This window comes from Alosa alosa, chromosome 19, assembly GCF_017589495.1.
Source record: "Alosa alosa isolate M-15738 ecotype Scorff River chromosome 19, AALO_Geno_1.1, whole genome shotgun sequence".
NCBI lineage: Eukaryota > Metazoa > Chordata > Actinopteri > Clupeiformes > Clupeidae > Alosa > Alosa alosa.
The window spans coordinates 22,325,527-22,342,663 of NC_063207.1; the positions used below are offsets into that span (position 1 = coordinate 22,325,527).

General features: G+C 40.3%; 1 protein-coding gene across 4 annotated transcripts in view; it reads right to left on the reverse strand.

Moving 5' to 3' along the window:
• Positions 1-17,137, reverse strand: part of alk (ALK receptor tyrosine kinase) — a 269,021-nt gene that overhangs the window by 128,538 nt on the left and 123,346 nt on the right. For all 4 annotated transcript variants that reach the window (XM_048228498.1, XM_048228497.1, XM_048228500.1 and 1 more), the window contains one exon: positions 14,899-15,051. In XM_048228498.1, coding sequence (XP_048084455.1) covers positions 14,899-15,051 — 153 coding nt within the window. The remainder of the gene's footprint in view (positions 1-14,898; positions 15,052-17,137) is intronic.

Sequence of the window (17,137 nt, forward strand, 5' to 3'; positions counted from 1 at the left end):
TGTATGTGTGTGCGTGTGTATCTGTTTGTGCACATGTGTGCACATGAAATGGGTTAACATGACCCCTGGAGGCAAAAATACGGAAAAAATTGGTCATCCTAGGCCCTACATTTCTCAAGATATTCACAGAGAACTGTGTCTGCCCTACCCTCCTTTCAGGGGGTCCAGTCCAGCGGGGGGGCTACAGATCAAAACGAAAAACGACGGTTCCATGCTATCCATGTGGGGTTACATGCCCACCAAGTTTTGTGTACCCCGGTCTTTCATTGTCCCAGGAATCCTTATTGGTGTACATCACTAAATGTACACATAAATTATTTTATTGTAAGGCCCCCCATGAACGAAAGTACACAAAACTTCGCATGCATTCAAAGGGTGTCATAATGATCCTACACTTTTAATTTCGTGCAGTTTTGACCATGTCAGCCAGAGATATTGTGAAGAAAACACCTAATTTTTTGCTTTTTCATTTTTAACTAGGTGGCGCTATACATGAAATAAGTGGTAATGGGATGGGTTGACATGCCCCCTTAAGACCAAAATACAAAAAAAAGGTGGACCTCCTAGGCCCTACGGTTCTCGAGATATTCACAGAAAACTGTCTCCGGCCACCTACAGGCCAGTTGGTGAATAGTAACATAAATTAATTTATTGTGTGGCCCCCCATGAACGGAATTCCACGAAACTTGGCATGCATTCAGAGGGTGTCATAATGATCCTACACTTCCAATTTCGTGCAGTTTTGACTATGTTAGGTCACAGATACCTTCAATTACAACACCTCATTTTTACTTTTTTGGGTTTAACTAGGTGGCGCTATACATGAAATGAGTAGTTATGGAATGGGTTGACATGGCCCCTTGAGATCAACATACAAAAAAAAAAAATGGTCCTCCTAAACCCTACGGTTCTCGAGATATTCACAGAAAACTGTGTCTGCCCTACCCTCCTTTCGGGGGGTCCAGTCCAGCGGGGGGCTACAGATCGTTGCAGTGAGACGTAATTTTGTTGGAAGTTAAAAGTGGGTTGGAAAAAACAATGGGCGCTTCATACAAGGACTGTAATTTACACTTGGCGAACATCTAATAAGGATAGGGCGATGTTCACATGAAGTGTAATTCCCATTTCTTCTTGAAGCCGAAATAAATCTAAGGATGTTTCTCGGACATGCTTGGTTTTACTGCAGGTACGTTAATCTTGTAATATCAATAAGGACCTAGGTAATGTTACCGTTAAGCGTTGGTTGAGTGATGGAGGCATTTGATTGATTGCATTTGTAGAAAACTATAAATGCGGTTATACCAAATTGGTTGATAGCAGCACTGTTTGTATCTTTCGACTGTCATTTATTGCCGTGCTACAAAATCATTCTGTGCAATGGAAGATTTACCAACGTTACACCGGTCTGATACAGTTTTGCCTATACATCGCGTGAGACTGAGACGCCTGTTTATTTTGTTTTAAGTGCGTGCAGGGTGTGAGAGGGGAATCGATGTGCTTTGATTACAGCTTGGTAGTTGTAGTCTGTGAAATTAAAAAGCACGCGTGTGTGAAGTATCCAAACAATGACACCTTCATTTCATTATGGCTGCTTTAGCAAAACACCTTAAGCTACTGTGTAGTGGGTCCCATTTAGAAGTGGCTACTTCATTCGCTTTCCTTGACTCATGGAGCTGCGTGAATGTTATTACAACTTTTCGCCACGATATGACAGTTTAAGTCCGCTTGATACTGTAAGGCGTAAGCCATTGGTTTCCAAAGGAGATTTTATTTGTGTCGCCAGCATAGCCTATTGACAATTTATGTTGTCAATAGGCCTACCTTATAATCCTACCTGTAGCTTAGGGAAGCTAACAACTTTCTATTAGGATCTAGTTTGTTAGTTACCGTTTTGTCATAACTCCTGATGCATTTTGCATTTAGAATAGCCAGAGCGTGTATATCTCAATCGGAAAATTAAACAATATCGGGTGCCTATGGACTAGGCTGGGTGAACCCAGCCTGATCTGCCCGCTATTTATTTTTGATTTCTTAAAAGATTGAGCTTGGTCTGATGAAAGCCAGACTAGCCATGGACCTCAGTTAAACAATGCAAGGGAACATGAATCAGCCTATATTTGCACTAACAATAACGGACAAAAGCTTTTCAACTTTGGCCCGTTAAAATGTATGAACAGTCTAGCGACGCATTTCATCAAGGCCCATTTGGACATGTCAGTTATTTGCACCACTGGTTAGATGTAAAACAGCATTTCGTTTCAGACTAGGCTACTGTTACTTAATTTGTGCATTAACAATAACGTTTCAGACTACTGTTACTTAATTTGTGCATTGACAATAAAGTATTACATGAACTAAAGATGACTAAAATCTTATGTAGAAGAAGAAACATTCACAAAAAATCCATCCATCCAAAATGACCTTTGTTTTGATAGCTGTTGAAAACGGCATGGAACTGACAGAGATGTTTTTGTTTAAAAATACATAAAAAATAAATAAATAAATAACATTATGCTGATACCTTTTGCTTTTCCCAAATACAATGTAGCCTACAGGTGTAAGTGACCTTTCATCAATCCAGTTGCAATGGATGAACTGTGATGAACTGCCCTACTTGTGATTGTTTAGAGATTTTAAAGGTTTTATAACAATTCTACATCTTCTTTGGCTATTCTACAATCTATTCACCTTTTCAGCACCAGTAGGGTACTTTCTGTGCAGCCGCACACACACACTCAGGCATGCCAAACAAGCATACACAAAAGTTTCAAGAGTGGGGGATGGAGTAAAATATGGAGACAAATTGAAGTGTGATTTATTTTCGCGGAACGGATGTACAGGACTGAGCGGCGGTCATATTTTGTACCGCTATGCGGTACATCTAGTTTTCAATAGGAGTGTCCATTGTATAGCTTTGATAGGAAGAGGAGATATGCTACCTTAGTTGATTATGTTTGTTTGAAGGAGGACATGGCCAAGGAAAGTGAGAGCTGCTTTATTTGTGAATAAGCCCTGGTTACTGAGACAATACCATTAGATCTCTGTCTCTCTCCCTGTCTGTGTCAAACACACCAACACAAAAAAGCCATCAGGTAAATGGTAGATGACATCTAAAAATGGCATCTTTGCCAGTATAAATTGTCTAATGACTAATGACCTATTAAGTGCCAATGCCAAGTATAAGTTGTGCCTAAAAATCTCACTTCATGCTGAGAACAAAACATGACAGCCCTAATTTCATCAAATTTGAATGTCCTTAAAAGCAATAGTACCCTAATTACTCTTCTTGTAATTAAGATATTCAAATCGATAATTTATGCCTATCTACTGCCATTTACTAGACAGAACACAACCATCTAAATGTAGTTTGATAAAAAGCCTGTCAATATTTTCCCCATATGCAATGCTGTGGAAAACATGCTTGTATATTACCATAACTGCTGCCTTTGTTTTGGGCACTAGCTTGAGTTGGTTTAACCAGTAATTATGACCGCCGCGCAGCGAAGTGGCGGTCATATAGGTTTAGTCAGATTTTTTTTTTTTTTTTTCGCATTCCCAAATTTCCGTCAAGGATTCCCAGGACACTGAAAGACCGGGGTACACGAAACTTGGTGGGCATGTAACCCAACATGGATAGGATGGAACCATCGTTTTTCGTTTTTGATCTGTAGCCCCCCCGCTGGACTGGACCCCCCGAAAGGAGGGTAGGGCAGACACAGTTTTCTGTGAATATCTCGAGAACCGTAGGGTTTAGGAGGACCATTTTTTTTGTATGTTGATCTCAAGGGGCCATGTCAACCCATTCCATAACCACTCATTTCATGTATAGCGCCACCTAGTTAAACACAAAAAAGTAAAAATGAGGTGTTGTAATCGCAGGTATCTGTGACCTAACATAGTCAAAACTGCACGAAATTGGAAGTGCAGGATCATTATGACACCTTCTGTATGCACGCCAAGTTTCGTGGAATTCCGTTCATGTTCTCTTATGACACAGTTCTCTGTGAATATCTTGAGAATAGGGCCTAGGATGACCAATTTTTTCTGTATGTTTGCTTCCAGGGGTCATGTTAACCCATTTCATGTGCACAAACAGATATGCAGGCACACACACAAGCACACACACAGACACACACACACATAACATAAACATGTACATGCGCACAGTTCAAGAATATCTCAGAATTATCTCAGAACAGGCAAGATGGAGGTGGGGTTGTATAAAATTAATTTTACATGTGAAATCTATGAACTAATCATGTTTTGGTACTTGATGTCTAGCAGATACCAGTGAGAATTGAGTGTGGATAATGCAATTTAGTTAGAATCATATAGGCCTTTCAGCGTGATTTATTTTTGTGGAAAAAATGTGCTGGACTGGGCAGCGGTCATATTTTGTACCGATCTGCGGTACATCTAGTTATGATGAATATTTGGTATTCCTTTAATTCTACTGAATTTGTAATTATGTATCGGCCGTTGTAATTGCCGATACTGATGGTATGTGCGTACCTGTGTGTGTGTGTGTGTGTGCGTGTGTATATGTGTGCTCCACCATCTACAGGCCAATGAGTGTACAGTCACTAAATGTACACATAACTTAATTTTTTTAGAACCCCCCCATGGATGAAATTCTATGAAACTTGGCATACCCCCAGAGAATGTCAGGTTAATCATACACATAAAATTTGGTGCAGTTCTGAACATCTTAACTGAAGAGAGGGGCGATTAAAGCAGAATGATATTGCATTTTCATTTTTTACCAGGGGGGTGCAAATCACAAATGAGTGATTATGGGCTAGGTTGATGTGAGCCCTTGAGACCAACATACCATAAAAATGTCTTCATCCTCGGTGCCACAGTTCAGGTAGTTATTTAGGAAAAACTGCATTTTTGGGGTTTCGGGGGGCCCAGCGCGGTGGGGGAGTGGCCCCCGGGGACCAAACAAAATTTTTCCGTAAAAGTGTAGTGGGGCTACATACCCACCAAAAATGTGCCCCGGTGGTTCGGTGTCCCGGGTATCGTTGACCAAAAATTCAGGAAGTAGATGACGGGGAAAAAAAAAAAACTTTGACAATCCCTATATGACCGCTTCGCTAGCTTCGCTAGCTTCGCTAGCCGCGGTCATAATAATCTGATTGTACTGTGAATTCTTTTGTCATATTTTTCTGACAAGGCCGAGATTTCAAAACTAGACAATGATTACTTTGATCTGATCTTGGTCCTTCACAATTTATTTCAGGATCTTTTCTGCAGAAACATACCTCTGATATGGCAAAACCTGCAGAATGGTCTTTATGTTTTACTGCTATGTGTTTCAACATTATAGTTAAACTATCTTATCAGTTGAACAGTGAGTAATTACTGACATAATTGCATAAATACTGACACTATAATTCCAAGGCTGACATGATAATTGCATGATGTACTGTGCATATTGAATGTTTATTATTGTTTTCACTGCTAGAAAATGCAGGAAAGGAGTTGAGCATAATTTAGACATTACCCACACAGAGTTTCAATGTGCAATGATGTAAGGCAAGACTTTCCCTAATGAATGTCAACGAGTCCCTCATTCTGTTGCAACTACGAAACTCTAACCAAAGGAACTTCCTCTTTGCTTGATCACCGGCCATATACACATCACTCAGACTATCTCAGTCAAACCCAATGCACAGACACACACACACACACACACACACACACACACACACACACGTCTAATTGGATGTTGGGCAGACAGTGTTTTAATTACATCAGAGAGAACATTAAGTGTAACGAGGGGGACCTTTTCTACTCCTCTGAAAGGTTGGCTATAGCAGTAATTACCACTCATTGTTTTATGTATCTTATTCTTGGGGTTCGTGATGGGGAGTCGAAACACAGGCGGATGTTTTCAGCTCAACATCATTGATTGTAGGTAATTTCCCTGAGGGGGTTGGGAAATGGGGGGGTTGAACATAAAGATGTCATTATGATAGACCAGCGCCACCATCTGGACAAGGTCAAAACGGCACAAGATGCTTGTTGGTAGTTTTGCTTTTGGTAAACAATCTCATTTTTTCAGCCAAATGTCCTGAAATATCCGCTCCAGGCTGCTATATGTTTTACTCTGTGTTATCACATTTAAGCCAGTATCATTTACAGCCATCTTGTGCAAGTTAAAAAAAAAAATTTAGCCAAAGCTGAAGGTACAGTCTGTGGTAGCACAAAGACAAAAGCAGCAAAAGATTGCGCCTCGTATTGTATTAGTAAAACAAAAATAGAAACAAATACCAATAAAAAAATACAATTTTAATTTTAAAGGATGTGGATTGCAAAAAGATCACACAACACCACAAGTTTACAACCACTCACATAACATCTGTCTCTTCATGGAATACATAACCATGTGAATACAGTTATGTCATCGAAATTCAGCATTCTAAATAGCTTGCCTGACCTTTAAACAAATAGTCTATGATTCTGACAAAAGGGTGTCGTTGATGTTTTAGTTATTAGCCAAAGCCCTGTGCTCCTGAGGCAATGTGTGGACTGTCTGGAACAGAGTGCGGCCTGTCTGAGCCCCTTTGTTTCCCTGTGCATCATCACTTGAAGTCAATAAGAATTCAATAATAATAATTCAATCAGTAGAATCAGTGTAAGGTTGGACTGGTGTTATCATCTGAATTGGTGTTACAAGGTTGGCTGACTGTCAGTGATGAAGTCTTGCAAAATGCAGGGTAATATGTTCAGGGGAGCAACCTCACTGCTCGTAAAAAGCGATGAGCTTTGTGCAGCCCTGGCTACTCCAATGACCTCTGCCACATCTATTCTCGCACAACACACCTTGCCAGGCTCCAAAATGGTGGCTGTGGAGAACTGGGCAAAAGTGTGAACTTACTAGTGTGAAGCCAGAAATTATTAAGGTTACAAATGTTCAACCAGACAGACATGTGACCTTTGAAATCTAATTCTGACTCATAAAAAGGTCTCATTAAACTCTTCTTTAACAAATATTAAAAAGTATAAACCTTTCAATATTGGCTTGTACTGATATAAATATTCCCATTGACTTTTGTTTGGTGTTAGACCTTAAGAGTGTGTGGGTGTATGTGTGTTAGGCGTTAGAGTGTGCGGGTGTATGTGTGTTAGGCCTTATAGTGTGCGGGTGTATGTGTGTTAAGGCCTCAGAGTGTGTGGGTGTATGTGTGTTAAAGCCTTAGAGTGTGAGAGTGTATGTGTGTTAGGCCTTATAGTGTGCGGGTGTATGTGTGTTAAGGCCTCAGAGTGTGTGGGTGTATGTGTGTTAAAGCCTTAGAGTGTGAGAGTGTATGTGTGTTAGGCCTTATAGTGTGTGGGTGTATGTGTGTTAAAGCCTTAGAGTGTGAGAGTGTATGTGTGTTAGGCCTTATAGTGTGCGGGTGTATGTGTGTTAAAGCCTTAGAGTGTGAGAGTGTATGTGTGTTAGGCCTTATAGTGTGCGGGTGTATGTGTGTTAGGCCTTATAGTGTGTGGGTGTATGTGTGTGAGAGAGGGAAAGCGTGGCTGTGTCAGGGAAATGCGAGACAGTTTTAAAGACGATGAGTTCGGATGGGAAAAGAAGACCCTACTACAGCAAGCAACATCATCAGCAAGACAAACTAATTATGATCCATGTTCAGGGATAAATGATCAAGTGCATTAGAAAAGGATATGCTTAAACATTAATCCATGAACACTAATTAAGGGCCCGTCCACACGGAGACGCTTTTTGGGTTAAACGCAGTAGTTTTGCTTCGTCTTGGCCGAGCGTCCAAACGAATCCTGTAAACGCACTGCCCGAAACCGCACTTTTTTGAAACCTGGTCCCAGAGTGGAAAAATCTGAAACCGTAGCCCTTTTGAATTCGTTTGGACAGCGACCGCACATCCTACTTACGTATCGATGATGTCATCGCCACACCTCAGCTGCCCTGGACTGAACACTGTTTTTCCCGGTGTTTTTTTATGCATTCTAGCTACTGTCAGTGACGCGAGAGAACTTAAGTTATTAGGGAAGTGCGGTGTAAGTTTACATTAATTTGTGCATAGTGCCAGTGTCATTCATTTATTTTACATGCCTTACAATATATATATACATGCATTCACAGTCTAGTGAAGTCAGATGACCATACAAAGACGCTTAGAACTCCTGTTAAGCCGATGGTAGCACACTGAATGCAAATGCACGATTTGATGCAGGCAAAAGTATTGACTGTTACTAACGAAGGTTTTATAACAATATTATAAATTTGGCGACGGAATAGCCTAGAACTTGGGTAGGCCTTGTGTTTAGTAGCCTAATTGCGGTGATGGCCAAAACTAATGTGAATTGCGGACTATCCTACAACCAAAGAAAGTAAAGGAGATTATTTGTAGCCTACCTGCGTTAGCCAAATAAATGACGGGACTGCACCCTTCACAAACCGTAAAAATGAAGTTGCAAGTATGCTGACAAACCACAAAGCAGGATGCTGTAGCCTAATGTTAGGTCTAGTGGCTTCTACACACCTCTGTCCACCTACTGTTTCATTCACTTCATCTTCTGCCATCAAATTCTTCAAAGTGACATGTGACAGACATTGGCCAAATCAGAGGCACAAGATTTGCACAATAAACTGCCTCTTGGGGTGATAACACAGGTGCGAACACCGTTGCACAGGTCAATGAACACATATGCTTCTTCCACAGCACAACAACAGAGTCTTCCCAGCAAACCCTCAGTAAAACACTGCAACTTTCATGTACTGTATTTCATCTGTTTAAAGTTGCAATGACATGGTGAAGTTCATAGTTGCTGGGTAAACCGCACATTCCACACATACACATACAGTTTTGCATTAAGCATTGCAAATCAAACCAGCTAATAGGGTAACTGAAATAAAACCATGCCAATCTCTAGGTATGGTGACGGGTATGCAATGATGTGGGGCTATTTTAATTCCAAAGGCCAAAGGAAATTTTAGCAGGATAGTATCCCGGATCCATGAAATAACTGGCTTTTAAAAATAAAAATCTGCCTGCCTCTATGGTAATTTAACATAGGGGTATGTATACTTATGAGCACCTGTATTTTAAGGAAGAACATTTATTTATTTACAATACATTATTCATTCACAAAGAAAATTGGTGTCCTTAAAGGTTGGATTTTTCCTAATTTTCTTAATTAAGGCATCAATTTTCAAAAGATGATTTTTTATTCGTCTTTTCAGTCAACTTTAGCACATGCTAAGGGTATGTAAACTTCTGGTTTCAACTGTAACCGTAAAGGTGGATTCAATAATGTAATGTCATTTGTGTAATCCTACACACAAAGATGGGAGGGTCAGCGTACAGTATGTACGGGTTGAGTATGTCTCCACACAACTACAGTATAGGAAGCTTTCTGTAAATGAATTCCTTCAAAGCAACACCATCTCTGTAAAACTCCCCAAAAAACACGCCCACCCATCTAAAGTTTGTCATGTTTTCCTAGATGTTAAAAAGCCTTACAAATTACTCCACCAATGTATGTTGGATGTTGCACCAAGTTAATATGTTGAATGTGTACAGTGAGATACCTACATTTGAATATGTCAAATGTAGGTATCTCACTGTATAGTTGCCATCTCACTGTATGGTTGCTATCTCACTGTATGGTTGCTACAGTGCTGAAGGCTGTTCATGGTGCTGCAACAACATGAAAATTAAGTTTTGAATAAACACATGACCTGAGTGCATTCACATGGAGGCTTTAACATTTGTACAAGTCTAAAAACAGCAGAATTACAAGATCTTGAAGAGAAGCAGAAACTATCAATCAAAATGAATGAGTAGTATCGTTGGATAATTTGGTTTTACTACTTTCTGAGCAACTTCAAGCGATTTGCATAAGAGCAAAGAAAACATCTAAATGGTTGCAGTATTGCTGTCTCCTAGATAAGACATTAGGACTTGTTCTTAAGAGCAGTAGTTATATATATATATAACATATGAGGTGTAAAAAGTTGTAGCAGAGGTTACTAGCAGGGTTGCCACTGTTATTTCCCAACACCTCATGGTCCAAGCTGCCAGCAGTTAAATATTTAAAATCAGGTAAACAACCATTACGCCTGCAGAGTCTCTTTCCTCACTGTGTGCTCTAGAACAACACATTCCCCACCAAGAGAGTAGGCAAGTTCAGAATAGCAAAGGTGCACAGGGTTGCAACATGGCAAACAAACAAATCAACTCCTCACACTATACTGTCGTCTGCCGCAGGTCAGCATGAGCCAGTTTGACTGAGTCTGTCCGAGTGTGCGCCTAAAAATCGATGCAACTATTCAGCTTAATCCTTTTCTGAGTGATAGTGGTGATGAGACAGGCAATCCTCCTGATTTGAAAGGCAAACCACAACCAAGCAAAACAAGCAGTATCCTTCTTGCTTGCTGAATGCTGCAGTGTCCTGCAAAGTTGGCATTTGTGAACATTCCTGACAGATAGGGTCTGAGATGTGGTTCTATGATCATGCAGAGTAATACATTGGTGCCCGAGTAGATCTGTCCTGATTACTACTATAGACCCTTTCAACAATAAAAACAAAAACAATGCTTGAACGTTCTATTTGGGCCCCAATCTACTTCCTCTGCATTAAGATAACATATGGAATGTTAAAACGGAAGTCTTGTGGGGCCAACTATGATGCTGATAATGGAACTCTCTTGAAAGGGTCCATACCTGTTCATCAGTCTCTAGATGGATGAAATGTCTCCAGAAAGTTGAGGCTCTGAATAGCACGATGAAATTAAGACTCACTACTCACCAGTGAGCATGACAGCTACAGTTTATCATCTTGACCATGAACGGCTCTCATGCAAATTGAGTTGCTGGATGGCCGCTCCATATCACTGTCATTAGTTAAATTAAGTCAGCTAATGTAGCTAATCTTCATACACACATCACCCAGAAGGACAGGAAGGGGAGCATCCATAAATGAGCATCCTAGCTAAATAGCGAAGTGCTACCCATTATGCTCGGATGCTAGATACGACAATGTTAGTGGACCTGAGGTGAGCTGCACCTGTTTTCATCCCAAAAATCGCCAATTTTTCCTCAACATATTGCCTTTTATAGGTGTATGAGTTTCGCCTTTGCTCCTGGAGGGAGCCCTGCCAAACCAGTCTCTAATAAAATGGCCTTGCAGGCTTCCAGGAGAAATTATGCACAGCTATTGAGAGGAGGAATTGAGGTTGAGGGGAAGAGATGTTAATGATATTAGCATAAATTATTAGTGGTAATTAAAAAAAGAAAACATTCTCATGAAGTTCAGTAGCCTACATTCCTTCATGAAGACAATCAAAATGACACTGACTAGATATATCAGTGCAACTATAATAAGTGCCTATAGTCTTTATTTGCAGCTAATGAGTGCCTATAGTAGTCTTTATTTACAACTAATGAGTGCCTACAGTAGTCTTTATTTACAACTAATGAGTGCTTATAGTAGTCTTTATTTATAGCTAATGAGTGCCTACAGTAGTCTTTATTTACAGCTAATGAGTGCTTATAGTAGTCTTTATTTACAGCTAATAAGTGCTTATAGTAGTCTTTATTTACAGCTAGAGCCTTCAGTAGTCTTTATTTACAGCTAGAGCCTTTAGTAGTCTTTATTTACAGTTAATACGTGTCTATAGTCTTTATTTACAGCTAATAAGTGCCTATAGTGGTCTTTATTTACAGCTAATAAGTGTCTATAGTAGTATTTATTTACAGATCCAAGAGACCACATGTAACTTCCTAATAAACTAAACCAGGTCAGTTAATTTTAAGGCTGTCAAAATAACTGATTAATTTCGATTAATTAATTTGGGAAAAAATAACTGATTAAAATGAAGGAGAGAGAAGAACATGTGCTGCGTAGATTGGAACATTTACTTTTTAAAAACGGCCTGATGGTGTTGACAAAAATAAAGTGTTGATTAAAATAAAGTCCTCTGCAATGTCTGCAGCAAGGAATTTGCATTTCACCGGAGTTTGTCAACTCTAGAGTCGCACGTCAAGAAATAGTGTTGACATTGAGGGGAGTGATCATTTATTTTCATTGTGTCCCCTAGGTTATATCTGTGGAATGAAATGCCTTGTATGTGAAAAAAACTTCTTCCCGAAGCACTTTTGAATTTATTTCCTCAGCATATTAGGTCATATCATAGATTATTATGGCCATTATTTGAACAATGAAAATAATAATAAAAGAGTTTTTGAACTTTAATGTCACTAATGCTGATTATTCAATGATTCATTTGAATTTAAATATTTAAAATACTTTCTCAGCAAAAATGATATATGCGATTAATTTAGATTAATTAATCACAGAGTATGTAATTAATTAGATTATTTTTTTTAATCGATTGACAGCCCTAGTTAATTTACATTAGTTAATTTGTGAGGCTACATTACATCTCTCCCCTCACAGTGATGAATTATACGATCTGACTAGAAGCAGTGTAACGTTAAGAGACAAATATTGTTGGTGTGATGCAATTAATCATACTAATCCCCTAAATATTATATGCATGAAGTATCCCAGCTGGTTAGAATTTAGAAACACAAGTAGAGGCAGTGGCAAGGATGAAAAGGAGCATAAATAACACTGGCCTTTTCTCCCCTCAGATTCATCAAACTTCTACTCCATCCCTCCTAAAAATGGGCCCGCTCAAGGGAGAGAGAGAGACTTTATTAGGAGGAGACAAAAGCAATCACTCAATAGTGGGCCAATTGTATATCCAATCATAAGGGGATGAATGATGCATATATTGCACACGTACATTCATCTTTCTCCGTTTTGTTTCTGACCTTCGCATTAAAGCATGTAATCTGCCAATGCGCGGCTATGTTTTGTCCAGCGCCATGTTTAGAGTATACATCATGTTGCCACGTGGTGACCATGGACAGTAAATCATACTGTTGTGATAGAGCCACGGTGCTCTCAAGGTGACCACTGCACACACTGTATGATCCACTGGACACAGCTACATGTTTATCATGCATCTCCATTACTAGCCATTCACACAGAGTTCTCGCTGTCCAGCTTTTTTCCCCCTGTTTTGTTTTGCTCAGCTCACCTCGTGTGGCTGTCTGCGAAAAATGCAAAGTGTGACATTCTTTTTTTCCTCCCCAAAAAAGCAAATCAATGGCATAACTGAGCATGAATTATTCACCACCCTATTAGGTTAATGCATGTTCGATGGACTCCTGTGAGACAACTTTGAATATTCAATGCTGTGAACCAAAATTATTTGGTGCTTACAAATGACCTCAAATGTGTGCCTGGCTCCAAACTTACCACTTGTAACTGCACAAATAATACAGGTCATATATGAGCTACAACTCCACTAGGATAGTTACTAAGATTATCATCAACACTTCTGGTTTTCTTTATTCTGGCTTTATTCTTGCATTACCGACACAAGCAAATATATTGAAAGACAGTAAGTGAGAAGAAATGTGTTTGCACATGTGTGTGTGTGTGTGTGTGTGTGGGAGGGAGGGAGGGGGGTTAAGAGAGTGAGTGAGAGGGATGTGACAGAGTTGATACCAAAGTGGAATTGCTGGCTTTGCCTTTGAAGTGCATGAGCTGTGCCTGAAGAGCTTGTAATTCCCGAACCCACTCTGCAACCTGACCTGTCTAATGAGGCTTTGTTGCGCTCTCTCTCTCTCTCTCTTTCTCCTTCTCTCTCTCTCTAGCGCATGCACACTTGCCTCTCTCTCTCTTTCTTCTCTCTCTCTCTCCCTGGCACGTGCACACTCTTGCCTCTCTCTCTCCATCTCCCTCTCTCCTTCTTTCTCTGGCTGGTGCACACTCGTGCCTCTCTCTCTCTCTCTCTCTCTCTCTCTCTCTCTAGGTATTGAAATAAATGAAGAGCACCCAGCCATACGCTTATGGGATTAACGTTGCCTGAGCTGTTATTGCACTGGCCACATTAAATGTTTGAGATATGTTCTGCATGAGTTCTGATTTTCTGAGTGGGGACTGCTGCACTGAGAAACACCCTCCATCACATCATCATCACTTCATCCACCTCTTTATCCTCCCAACATCCAACTTTTTAGAACTTCTTAAAGAACTAAGAACTAAAGGCAATATGTATTCTTCTCTAAGTCCCCATATCCCTGTTTTTCTGCTCTCACCATCGTATGCAGAAGTTCAAAGTTGGCCCTTGTTTAACACTTTTATTGTGCTTTTAAAAGCAGGAAACAAACCCTGATAAATATTGCATGGGATAGAGAACCAGCGTTTTCAAATGAAAACATCCCTTCCCATCTGGAGTTCCCCTGGTAAAAGCCTCCTAGTCTGTCGTACTGTGTTAGTATCAGGTTATGAGGGCTTCATTCCAGACCATTGATCAGTGCAGGATGAAAGGGAAGAGTGTTAAGAGTGGACAAGATAAAATACATGTAGAGATTTCACATGCAAACTAGGAAAATCTCCATTTTCCAAATCCACATCTCATTCTACCCCTTGTGTGATTACATAGTATGTATATATATATTTTTAAATCGTTTAAAGGAGCTATGTGTAGTTTTCAAAATGACCTAGAAATAACAACACACCGACTTGAAATGATGTCCGAAACGCTAATGCTCTCTGTTGCCCAGATATCCACTAAAGTTAACATGCTAATAAGCCAGCACTGGTCATCCCTCCTGTAATAGCACTTTGTAGCCCTGTGTCGCTGTATCAAATACATTGCAAGTCAATGGAACAGTGCTGTCACAAACACAACGGTAGTCAAGGTGACTGAAATTCTACAGAATTCCACATATAGCTCCGCTAATGATCTTTTAAAACAAACAGCACTGCTGAACCTTTGTGTTGTGAATAAGAACGCCACTGCATCAATAATTGAACCTCTGAAGTTGAAAATCATTACTGTTATCCTACCCCCATGCCAGCCACCAGATCGGCCTCCGCTCTTCTCTACGCCCCCATGCTCATGTGCCCAGAGGTCATCGGCAGCAGTCACACTCCATGTGAACTCCGAGTGGTCCCCGGTAAGGTGATCACATGACATCTTGTTGTTGAGGCATCTAAGCTCTGGAGAGAGAAAGAGAGAAAAGAAATGTTGAAAGGGGGACGGGAGGCAGAGTGAATATTATAGACTTCAATGGAAAATTGAGAATTAAAGTCTATCAGAAGTCTATCACGCTGAGGTGTGCAAAGGCATCTGAACTTAATGTTTCTGCATGAAATGAACACACTTGCTTGTGACAAGTTTCAGAATTATATGGAAGGAATGAGACAATGTTTCTCCACAATTGCATACAAGACAAAAAAAATGACTGAATGAACTAGATCATCCATCTGTGTTTGCAAGCGTGTTTTTACCAGAGATATGACTAACATGGCAATGGCACCATTTCACCTTTCCTCTGAGACACGCTATCACTTTCCAATACACTCTCAATAGGGGGGAACACATTGCATTTTCGAAGTGCCCACGCACCCATGTTTTTAGGCTCTGGTGTAACGTGACTATCACAGGATGATATCCTCCGGTGACTCACTAGTGTGCATATTGTGTGGAGAGAGCATACAGTCTGGACTCTGGAGGCCAATGTGTCGTGTCTCTCCTCGCCTGTGCCCCAGCTGTGTCAAAGCAGGTCAGTAATCCAATTCTCGCACAGAGAAACTACTCGCACATGGAAGCGGCGTTGCGCTAACCAAATATAGCGGTGGCAATTTAGTCTTCATAAGAGCATACCTGACATTCTTCACTTGGTTTATTCCGCAAGGAGCTTCATGCTGAACTTACTCATATGAGACACGGGATTTGTCCCCCACATCATCCACCCTCCCATGACTGCTTGCACAAGTGTCCATGTGTATCTCCCTCAATGTCCCATGAATTCACTTAGGGCATCCAAAGTGAGAGCTTTCTGCCTAATGAGGTGGGTTAGCATCGGCTGTCCATTAGGGGCTGTTTAAAATTGCATTGGTACACACTTTGGAAAGTTTCGTCTTTAAGGACATTTGAAACAACAGCCTCACGGCCTCTTAGAGACTGTAAAGGTAATGACTCTGAAAGCACCATTTTATCATTGCGCAGAAAATAAATAAATGGCATTGATTGCATTGGGCCAACTGGCACTGAGAGGTTTGGCCCTGCTGAAGTGTTAGACACTGGAAAGAGCTCAGTTCAAGGTTAAAGGGAAAGGAGAGTAAGTTTGTCAATAAGCATCTGTACTCCTAAGGGAGGATCTGGGGCTGGAATGTATTGTTGCTCAGTGTGTAATTTCCCATTCACTGAACTATGCTGTACAGTGACCTTCAACATGTCCTGAAAGCGCTTTTCTTGTGCACAAGCACATTTATCTCTCCTCTCACTATATAGCCAATACAGACACACGCACACAGCACTTACTGTACAATGTTACAGTGAGTGATACATGCATCTTCACATACAACAAACACACACAGACACACTCTCCAGGCACATACAGTACTGTACAATGTTACAGTGAGTGTGATTCATGCATCTTTCAGGTAAACAAGTTGAAGTCCACACAGCTTTACTTGCAACGCTTAGTCAAATGAGGCCCATGTTTTGATTTGATCCTTTAAAACACTTGGATACAAAATGGCCTTTATCCTGTACTTTAGATATGGAGACATAATCTTGAATTTCCACAAAACGTGAAAGCACCAAAAAAAAAGCTGCTACTGTTGCATTTTTGAGCTCAGGATTTCAGATCCATAAAAAAAAAACAGATATACAAATCTTTGTCTCTTAATAGAAAATGAAAATTCAATTTTGTCTGCTGTTACATGTTGGAAATTAAATGTGAGCACAGATGCAACTGAATGGTAAATGGGTTTAGTTTTTCCGTTTCATTCCGATATAATTGTTCATAGGATGACCGTGAAAGTGTCTCTTCAGATTTTCACCTTTAAAAATATTCATGACTGATAATTAATATTTGGTAAGAGGTGCGCCATCTGATCCATTCACTGATCCATTCACTGAAAAAAGAAAGAAATGTGAGTGCTCGGCCTATGGCACTCACTACTTGCTCTCTGCTGTAAAACATCCACAGAGAGCCACTCGACATGGAAACTCTGGTCTGTTAATACATTTTTATCCTACACAAGGACACAAAGATCATTTCATAAAGGACACTCC